The following is a 10,857-nucleotide window of genomic DNA, read 5'->3' as shown; positions in this document are numbered from 1 at the left end:
CCTGAGAGAGGGGGGCTGTTCCTCTTTCCCACAGATCCTCAACAGCAACAACCATGCTCAGCTGCACCAGAGTAACCACACACACACACACCTACACTCACACTGCCCTCTTCTGGCTGTAGCTTGTTATGATCACTGTATCACTGTAACAAAACAGAGTTGTCCAATGTATCCTTGTCTAAAAAAATACCACGACAGTATCCTTCAGTTTGCGGAACTAAACATTACCACGATGGTCCGAAGTGCGCCCAGCTGACGCGGAAGACATAGTGTGTTGCTCCCTGTCCCCGTTTCTGATCGGACCAGAAAAGTGAGGCTAGAATGGCTTCTAGTCATAGTTTAGACTCCAGGATAGTTATCATTGGATGTGGAATATCAGGCATTGGAGCAGCTCAAAAACTAACTAAGAATGGTTTTCACAACGTGCGTATCATCGAAGCTACTGCGAGGAGCGGGGGAAGGATTCGCACAGGGAGAATGGGTGAGTAACGGATTGCTCTGGTTCGTATGAAATGAGGAGCAGTGCTGTTCTACGTGTTTATTTCTTATATTATGCATTGAAATTAGACTTTGAATGCGCTTAGATTAATTATCCTTACTATTAGTTTCGAACTGTTACCATATTTACCAGTAGATTAGTTCTACCAAAACATACAGTTACTTGTAGTTCCATTCAGATGCATTTTAAAGTCAGTCTTTTAATATTAACCTACAGTAACCTACCACCCTTTTACAATATCTGGCGCTCTGAAACAATAAGATCTGGCTAATGATATACATGTAATAAAACTCTCGCTATGCACTGTCAAGTAATAAAACAAACTCACTTTTTATTTTAAAGGTAACAACATTATAGAGGTAGGAGCTAACTGGATCCATGGTCCATGTGAAGAGAATCCAGTGTTCTGCCTGGCCCGTCAGTATGGCCTACTGGACCCTGAAGCCCTAACCCCTGAGAATCAGGCCATGGACATCGGAGGACACCCCCCATGGGTGCCCAATTGGTTCAGCAGCTCAGGTTTGCACTATCCAATACTGAACATGAACGGTTTATGTTAATAGCCTACAACATTCCTAGGCTTTTGTTTCACATTCAGATCAAGACCAAACATGTCTTTTTCGTAAATGCTGGGTAAAATGCAACAGTTCTTTTTACAATGATGTCTTGTTTCGTCTGTTGCCCCTGGGTTTGATCAATCCTGGTGTGAGATGAATGATTATGAAGGAGTACGCCTGTGCCCTAGGGCGTAAGCTCGGCGTGGACGAAATGGCTCCAGCTGTGAGCCTGTTTGCGGAGTTGCTGGAGCAGAGTACAGACTTCACCCAGGGAGGAGAAACCTGGGCCAGCGTGGGAGAGTTCCTACGCGCACAGGTGCATCCGTCACCCCCCTCCCTCTCTATCTCTTTCGTTGTCTCTCCCCGTTTAATTTTTTCTTATCAAGAAATCAAATGTGTGTGTGTGTGTTAGGTGCCTAGGCAGGCAGCCAAGCAGTGGCAGGGGGAGCAGGCCTCCACTAGGGCGCTGCGTCTGTCTATGGTCAGCACGCTGCTGAAGACTGAGTGCTGTGTGAGCGGGACACACTCCATGGACCTGGTGGGTCTGGGGGCCTTCGGACTGTACAAGACCCTGCCAGGCCTGGACTGCACATTCCCCAGGTGGGCATACACACACACACACCCACACACTCAGATACATTATCAGCCATGGTCTATGGTACACACGCTGTCTTTGGGACAAATGGCCTAGTCCTCGTTATGTTGCTTTCTGCTCCCCCTCACAGAGGCTACGACGGCCTGATCGACAACATGATGAAGGAGCTTCCTGGCGGTATAGTGTCCTACAGGCGACCTGTTCACTGTGTTCACTGGGGCAGGGACAGGACAGGGGACATGGGGCAGGCCCCCGTGGTGGTGGAGTGCCAGGACGGGGAGAGGATCCCTGCTGACCATGTCATCATCACTGTTCCTCTAGGTAGGTGACGTCACACACACACATGCATACACTCGCAGACACGTCTGTAATTGACATCTCGTGGCCTTGTGTTGGGGCGACTTTTTAGGACTTTCCCGCAAATGGTTCCTAGTTGTTCCGTGGCATATGCATGAGGGCAGCGGCATCTAGTCTGTTGAACTCGACTCTATTTTGCTCTATGCTGACAGGGTACCTGAAAAAGCACCACGCCACCCTACTCAGCCCCCCTCTCCCCCTCCACAAGCAGCACTCTGTCCAGAGGCTGGGCTTTGGCACCAACAACAAGATCTTTGTGGAGTTTGAGTCTCCCTGGTGGGATGCCGACTGTGAGGTCATCTATCTGGTGTGGGAGGACGAGGTGTGTGAGTACACACACACACATACACACATGCAAGCCCACACACACACTGCTTTTGACTGTATGTTGTTGTACAAACACGCACACCTGTAACTGCATTGATGTCCGCGTCAAGGTGGACCTGGTAGACCAGGTGTCGGATGTGGAGAAGTTCTGGATGAAGAAGTTGTTTGGCTTTACTGTGCTCAAGCCCACTGAGAGGTCAGTCAGACCCACACTGTAATAGTGCTGTATGGAATATGAGTGTCTTGCTCGTATAGTTACATTTACATTTAGTCATTTAGCAGACACTCTTATCCAGAGCGACTTACAGTAAGTACAGGGACATTCCTCCGAGGCAAGCAGGGTGAAGTGCCTTGCCCAAGGACACAACGTCAGTTGGCATGACCGGGAATTGAACTGGCAACCTTCGGATTACTAGCCCGATTCCTTCACCGCTCAGCCACCTGACTCCCTATATAGTGTTGGGCTTCTGTATTCCACTGTGCACTGTCCACACTGTGCACTGTGCTCACTCTCTCTACCTATCCTCTCACCCCTCCCTTCCTGGTCCTGTTCTGTCCTCAGGTATGGGCATGTGCTCTGTGGTTGGATAGCTGGTCACGAGTCTGAGTACATGGAGACTCTGACTGAACAAGAGGTGACGCACTCCATCACACACCTGATCCGCAAGTTCACAGGTAAACCTGAAAATACCATCATTGTCTGTCTGAACTTCTGAATGCGTTCGAGTTACGCCCGTGTTCGTGATGAACTGTTGTCACTGTGTGGAATTGTGGCAGATGAACTTTTTGTATTTTCAAACTATTTCAAGGGTGGTTTTGCCTTTTTAAAAGACACAAGTCAAAGTCTATGTGTGTGTGTGTGTAGGGAACCCTATCATCACTCCACGAAGGATTCTGCGTTCCCAGTGGTTTCTGGACCCCTGGACGTGTGGCTCCTACAGCTACACCGCAAAAGGCTGCTCAGGCCAGGACATAGACAACCTGGCAGAACCCCTCCCCTCCAGGGAGGGGCAGTCACAGGTACATACACACACGCAGTGCAGTCTATGAGTGCAGTGCAGGCACTGTATACACACACATGCACTCAAAACACACACATGCAACAACAAAAAAAGAAAACGTCCATAAACCACTATGATAATAAAGTAGCAATCAGTATAAAGAATAGGTAGCCATCTTTGACTATGGGGATGTATCCAGGATCTGTCTCCAGCTACACATGGTGTGTTTACTGTTCTGTCATCCCTAGCCCCTGCAGGTTATGTTTGCAGGGGAGGCAACCCATTCCCGCTTCTTCTCCACCGTCCATGGAGCACTGCTCAGCGGCTGGCGGGAAGCTGACAGGCTCATCTCACACTACTCCTCCCCCAACGTGTCTGAGCCAATGAGATCAAAGCTTTGAAGAAAGAAGAGCAGTCTTGATCTAAGCCAAATGTGAATTAAATTATTGTACCAATGGAATACGATATGTAAACATACTAAAGACAGTGATGAAATTAAGGAATATTACTCATGAAGCAGATATGATGTTGACTGAAAGATTTTATGGATGATAATGATTTTAGTGATTGTTAAAATCAAACAGAATTTAAGCCACGGGACGCTTATTAGTAATCATACCGTTATAGGTAATGTTTGATTATTTTATTGATTCTCAATCATCAAAATCAAATGTACAAAATGTACATTCATATTTTGCAAATATTTTGTATAAATACGTAACGTCTTCTCCTTTGCAACTGTGATAGTAAATGTATACACAGTAAAAGTGCAATGTATTGTGTGCCCCAGCAGACAACCTAGTAAGATAACATCTGGCACAACCGATTGTTAAGATATGTTCAGCATGGGCTTGCCTCAAAGGACCCGAGAAGGTTTTGCATATTTAAAAAAAATCCTGTTCAACCAACCAAAATTGTTCCATAATCCATATGCAACCAGCCAAACCTGGTGCTGTAATGGGTGGGCTCAGCACAGAAAGTCTGTCTTTCTACTTAGATTTTGCTATTGATGGTCCTCTTGCATATGATAACAAGTATGGATCATGAAATTGACAGATATTCCTTAGATGTGATAGAGAGGGAAGTAATACAAAACCATGGTCAAATCAAACCTCTTTATTTTGTGTTGATGCCAACATGCTTTTACTATTCAGTCAGAAGTATGTCATTGTGTAACATATTATTTGCTTTATTAAAGTCAGGTAATAAACTTAATGGCACAGGTTAATGTAGAGGTCCATTGGTGTCCACCAGTGCAGGTGGACGGTATCAGGGCTGGGGCGTAGGGCGGGGCAGGAAGCCCAGCGTTATCTAGCAGCAGGGTGGTCAGGTCTAGATCTCTGGTCTGGTTCTCTGGGTCCAGAGAGGCTAACTTGTCCTGTTCATTGGTGCTGTGCTCCAGTTCAATTCTGTTTCCTTGTTGCAGAAAAAATGGGTGGGGATGGAGGGTAAGAGGAGAGGGAATGGTCCCGGCTGGACCTATTCTAGCATGAACCTACATTTACAGAAGGCATCTGATGGGCCCAGGCTGGATGTCTTGGCTTTCTTCCGCTTCTTAGCCTTGACCAGAGAGACGTTTCCCTTGGCAATGGCAGGAAATAGGCAGGGAGGTGCTGGTTCACGGACAGGAACCACCTTGGGCTCGTTCATCTCAGCCCTCCTGGTCAGCAGCGGGACTCGGTGCACTAAGGGATTGGGCTTGTTCTTGGGACCCCGCTTCACCTCTCTGGTAGGCGCTCCAGCCAGGTCCAGCTCCTTCTGAACCAGGTGAGATTTGCTGGGCTGGCACCCAGGCTGAGAGGGGCACACCTCATTGCCATGTGGCTCAGAGATGCCAACTGGGTGGCAAGGCCTTTGTCGAACAGGACATGCTGGGTTGCTAGGTCGATCTTTAGGAGTAGGCCAGAAAAGGCTGTTTAGCCGCACAACCGGCTTAGATGTAGGCACCGGGTTGCCAGATCGTGCAACAGGTGGAGGTATATTCCCAGGGTTGCTGGGACGAGAATCAGACAGAAGAGTAGGACGTCTAGTCTGGATCGGGGCCAGCAGGTGCCGCATAGGCTTTGCTTGACGGGCTGCCATGATGAACTTGTCGGTGTCGACATCAGAAGGTGGGGGAGCCCGGGGGACAACGGTCAGCATTGGGAGGGCAGAGTGCCTTGAGATGAAGACTGGGGCATCACCGTCTTCTTCGCTTCCTTGGGACAGTCTGCTCAGACCGAGTTGTCTCATGATCTTCAGTTAGGCACGAAAGCTGAGATCTGATAAATAGATGTTTGTTTTATGCACTTATCTCTTTATTCTATTTTAATCCAGATCATTGTTTCTATGAAAAAGGTTTGTCCTCAACTTCTATTAGAGTTCACTTTTATCCAGTTGAAGTTTTAGAAGTCTGTTGAAGAATGAGACAATTGCACTTATGGCTTCAACTAATCATCCTTACCTTTGTATATTATCCTTTTTAATTCCAGAAAATTATATTATTCAATTGAGCCAAGAACCAAGTTTACAATTTTTAGAAAGCAGCTATTTTTCTTATCGTTTAAAACGGGGAATGTCAAATGGCAAATGATCTGGTTTCTCAGATGACATCTATATATTGGAGTATTGTACATTGTGACGCAACAATACACCAATCCCGTCTGATGTCGACTGAGTTCACGAAAGCCCCACAACAACCACCAAATAGCAGCTTTAAGGAATTTAAATATAGGCCCTTTGTAATTAAATACATTTGTGTTTTTATTTTTTGTTATAGTAACTTTATTTACAAAGACCTTGGTATCACCCGTGTTACCCCCATTTTGTGGGTAATTTGTTATTCCATGTTTATTAATGATTCTCCTTTGACTTTACTTCAAGCTGAGTAGCTGGCGGGTGGGGTGCTTGTTATTCAGTGTCGCGATTTCAAGTCGGCATATAAACTGTGTAACACAACAATATTTACGAGAAACTTGCCTCAATAATATTTCCGGTTTTTCGAACATGCCTTCAGAATAAGAGCTTGACCCGCAATTTGCCGAAACATGGTGGACTAATAGGAGCAATTTATCGTAGTTAATAATGCATGTAGAACGATTGTAAAAAGTGTACAAATTGTGAGATTTTTGATATATACTTGCAAACTTAGCATATAACAACATGTGCATACGGTGTATAACAAAAAAACAAAAAAATCTGATTAAAAAAATGCCTTCTGATACGTTAGCACATGAATTTGTTGACCTTTATTTTGAAGTAAATGGAAGAACTCAACCGGAAATTAGATTCCTTATCGAGGTTGGCTTCGAGGTTTTAACCTATGGCAAAAGTACGATCTGCAAATGACAATGACAAAAGCTGAAAAGGCATATTGTTTAACCTAAATATACCTGCAATGAAACTCCATTTAGCACTCCGCAATGCTGCGAAGTTCCGAACCGTCTTTGACTTTGGAGAGCGGGAGGTGGCACATTGGTTCCCAGGTCATATGGCAAAAGGTTTGTTAACATGTTCTAGCTACTGTACCGTTGGCAGCAGCAACTGCTTCATTATGTTTGCATTATGTATGTTATGATGTTTGGAGAGATGAAAATGTTTAATACATGGTTATTTCATTGCGTTGATATGGAAAAGGCTAGCTAACGACCTGGTGCTGACATCCCATTTCCCTTCAGGAATCAAGCAGATGAGAGCCAATGTGAAGAACGTAGATTGCATCGTTGAAATACATGACGCCAGAATATCCTTCCATGACCCCCGGCTGGCTATAAAGCTAAGACTTAAAGTGTGGTAAACTCCTTTGGTGCCAAACTTCCTTAACTAGAGCACATACCATTTTCAGGCAGAAACCCTCTGTTCCAGGAGAGTCTGGATGTCAGACCCCACCTGTTGGTGCTCAACAAGATGGACCTTACAGACCTGTCCAGTAAGCAGGTACTGGCCACCAATCTTGCAACACCTGAAACACTATTTGGTTGAGTAAGATTCCAGATAACTGAAATGCTGTGCACCATTGAATATGTTATTGTGGTTGATTATGTAGAGTATCCTGAAGCAACTGGAGAGAGATGGGGTCAAAAATGTCCTATTCACAGACTGCTTCAAGCAGAGAGATGAGAACATAAAAAAGGTAAGTGTGTGAGTGAAAGAAACACGCAAATGAAAAGGAGAGAGATTTAGGAGAAATTAATATATGTAACTGTATTGTTACAGTTGGTTCCTGTGGTGACTGAGTTGATTGAGAGCCGTCCACGGTTCCACAGAGAGGAGGTGAGCTAAAATCCCTATCCGTGATTGATTATTTAATCGATTACGTCGATTGATGTTGGTCATTGAAAGTGCAATGACAACATGATTTTGTCTCATATAAGGGTTATACAACTTCATCATCTGCAGTAAAACATTTTCTAACACTTAGTCCTGCAAAAACACATTTGTTCTATAGACCTTTTATATTGACTCACTGTGAGTTTCTGTCTACTTGCCTGTGCTATGACCTTCTGCAATGGAACAATATATATATATATATATATATATATATATATATTTGTTTTTTTATATTATCTAAAAAAGAAATATGGTTTATCCCCTCATTGTGAGTGATACAAGAAAATGTTTTTTTTTCCATTCAGGATAGTAATTATTGCTTGATGGTGATTGGAGTACCAAATGTCGGGAAGTCATCACTAATCAATGCACTGAGGAGGATGCATCTTAAAAAAGGTACTTATAATTTTGCTTCCTTTCAGGAGATCTTTGAGTTTGGTCTTAGCTAGATGTATGGTTTGAGTTCAGCCCGATCCTAACTATTCTGCCTTCAGGTAAAGCGTCAAAAGTGGGAGGGGAGCCAGGTATAACCAAGGCAGTCCTCACCAAAATCCAGGTTGGTGCGACTGTAATAGCTGTAGACAGTAGGGCCTATGTATCATCCTATTCATAATTTCCTTCACAAGGTTTGTGCATGATGCCTTTCACCAGGTGTGTGAAAGACCAATCATCCACCTTCTGGACACACCTGGAGTCCTTCCTCCCCGGATCCAGAGTCTGGAGACGGGCATGAAGCTGGCACTTTGTGGTGAGTCCAGAACTGATACGGTACTGCAATGGCACCTACTGTTCAAAAGCTTGATTACCGGCCAGTATGTTCCAGGCCTATTATTAAATATGCATAAAAATGACACCCAAACTTGTCTTGTCTTCATATCATGATACAGCAGTATACAAGGTGTAACTACACACAGGAGATACTGTGCGATTCTTATATTACTCTGCACATTCTATCTCTCTATCTCAGGGACAATATTGGACCATCTAGTGGGAGAAGATGTCATCGCTGACTATTTACTGTTTTCTCTAAACCGGCTGGAGAAGTTTGGGTACAAGTCTTTTATCTCCATAATGTGCAATTGATCATCTTTGCCTTACATGTCCCTATACAGTAAAGTGTGTCTGTGTTCTGCAGGTATGTAGAGAAGTATGACCTAAGTGAGCCGAGTGATGACATCCAGCAGGTCCTCAAACGTATCGCTGTGAAGCTGGGCAAGACTCAGCGGGTTAAAGCCCTCACTGGAGTGGGTAAGACCCAAGGCCGTAATCATTATATACACATCCCCCCCAATATTCAAATCTGGTCAAAATGTCCCCCCCAATATATTGATATAAAAATCTAAATACAAATATAAATGTGCTACGCTACAACAGGCAACCACGCACGCTGTCCGAAATTATCATAACAAATTTAATTTGTCCCCCCCAATGTTGAATCCATGGCTACAGCCTTGGTAAGACCAGTAGAACTAGTGTTCATCACTGCTCTGTTTGTATATTGTTTCCACACATTACTACAGAGAATGACAAACTTGGGAGTTTTGTTATGTCCCTTAACACTGGTGGACTGATCTAGTTTGTGTTTTGTATTCCTCAGGTAACATCACTATCACAATCCCCAACTACACGGCTGCAGCCTATGACTTCATCAGAACCTTCAGGAAGGGTGAGCTGGGACGAGTCATGCTAGACTGACACCAAACAGACTTCTCCCCGACAGACCCCCTGCAAAAGAAACAGAGATTGAACACAGTCTACAACCAGGACACCTGTAAAGTCAACTCTCAGGGTGTGCTGTTTGGGTCAAACCTTAGTCACACGGTTCAGAGACAAAGCCACCTCTCCTCAGGTTGGTGAAGAAAGGAAGAGGATTCAAAAGGCGTTATCCACACTGTCCTTTATCATAGGGTAATCTCAAACAGCATTTCTGTCTCGAAATCTCAGACTTCTCATAACATCTGTGTACATAAGATATGTTTATTACCACAAAGACAGGGTGACAATAATAAATGCTGTATTTTTATGTACAGTACAGTGTCTTGTTTACACAGTTTTTTGTATAGTAATATAGGCAGCATAATACCTAGGGCTCCCCCATAACATGGAAAACCTGGAAAAGTTGCACGCTTTGTAAATTGTGATTTGCAGACCTGTAAAGGTCATGGAGACAAACAGAAAACATTCACCTCTTTATTTTTTTGTTGTTTGTTTTTTAACACATACGCTTACCCACATGAGTGCACAGTAACATCTGTTTGGAGACCTATGTTGGATGAACCTAATTTATGCTCACTTAGAAATGTACATGCAAAAAAGTTATGGAAATAATGTATGGTCAAACGTAGATAAATACTTGGATAAAGACATTGCTCCTGAGTGTCTGCAGTGGAGAAAGTTTCTACTCATCTCTCTCAGGCAGTAGCAGACGCAGGACCGAGGAATCTCTTTCACCAGATGAAGTCTATTCAAACACAAATAGGATTTGGACCCTACTGTGATATGCGCCTTGTTCTCTGGGAAGCCAAGGGGATGAATATACTGTGGTACAAAATTACGAATATATCGGTAGTGCAGTATGAAATAAGTCATTTGGAACACAGTGTTGATTAGACAGTGCAGGAGATGAACGGTCAAGTCACGTAGACAGTCACATTTACCATAGGCACAGTACCAAACTGGTTCCAACATCATCACTGAGGTCAATCTAATAAGGATATGAGCAATTCTAAAACACTCTTTTTAGTAGTTCATACTGTAGTTACATAACACAGCCAAACCAACAATGGATAAATACATTGTAAACAACATGTGTATAAAAGCCATTCCGGTACTAAACAGACAAATCTTGTTAAATTATTGACAAATATTACTTATTCACAACTGTTACAGTGTCTAGTATGAGTTTGCTGGCACTACGTTTTGTTGGCAATTATATATGCATACATGGTAGTAAAGCTTTACAGACATTAAAGATCTGACAGTGGTGTAGGACCTGTTATGGACAAGTGATAGTGACAATGTTAGTCAAACTTATGGAGCCCTGAGGCCTCCAATAGGGTATTCTAAATAATCCAGTTCTCTGTCCCAAATACCCTCTCCAAATCATGTTTTGAAATTGCAAAACTATTACGATTTAATAGCCTAAATGCAGTGTTTTGCAACAGGGTCATTGTCATGAATTAGTGTGTGTGTGTGTGTGTGTGGGGGGGGGGT

At 43.7% G+C, this 10,857-nt stretch overlaps 2 protein-coding genes across 3 annotated transcripts; both read left to right on the top strand.

Annotated features, from left to right (window-relative positions):
* Positions 1-311: 311 nt before the first annotated feature.
* Positions 312-4,533, top strand: paox (polyamine oxidase). 2 transcript variants are annotated; one of them, XM_067236739.1, is made up of 10 exons: positions 312-481; positions 842-1,018; positions 1,245-1,372; positions 1,469-1,656; positions 1,782-1,972; positions 2,161-2,330; positions 2,446-2,531; positions 2,898-3,010; positions 3,201-3,355; positions 3,585-4,533. In XM_067236739.1, the coding sequence occupies exons 1-10, from the start codon at positions 322-324 to the stop codon at positions 3,735-3,737; spliced, it is 1,521 nt and encodes a 506-aa protein (XP_067092840.1). In that variant the 5' UTR covers positions 312-321; the 3' UTR covers positions 3,738-4,533. The 2 variants fall into 2 exon arrangements, with proteins under 2 accessions (XP_067092840.1, XP_067092841.1); XM_067236740.1 differs by lacking the exon at positions 3,201-3,355.
* A 2,081-nt stretch (positions 4,534-6,614) lies between these two features.
* On the top strand, positions 6,615-10,020 carry mtg1 (mitochondrial ribosome-associated GTPase 1). Its single transcript, XM_067236433.1, has 11 exons — positions 6,615-6,815; positions 6,993-7,057; positions 7,147-7,251; positions 7,361-7,447; positions 7,531-7,587; positions 7,950-8,040; positions 8,139-8,200; positions 8,296-8,392; positions 8,612-8,693; positions 8,780-8,892; positions 9,242-10,020. The coding sequence occupies exons 1-11, from the start codon at positions 6,713-6,715 to the stop codon at positions 9,337-9,339; spliced, it is 960 nt and encodes a 319-aa protein (XP_067092534.1). The 5' UTR covers positions 6,615-6,712; the 3' UTR covers positions 9,340-10,020.
* The last annotated feature ends 837 nt before the right edge of the window (positions 10,021-10,857 follow it).

The sequence above is a fragment of the Osmerus mordax genome, chromosome 5 (genome assembly GCF_038355195.1).
Source record: "Osmerus mordax isolate fOsmMor3 chromosome 5, fOsmMor3.pri, whole genome shotgun sequence".
NCBI classification, from domain to species: domain Eukaryota; kingdom Metazoa; phylum Chordata; class Actinopteri; order Osmeriformes; family Osmeridae; genus Osmerus; species Osmerus mordax.
This window is presented reverse-complemented; position numbering and strand designations above follow the sequence as displayed.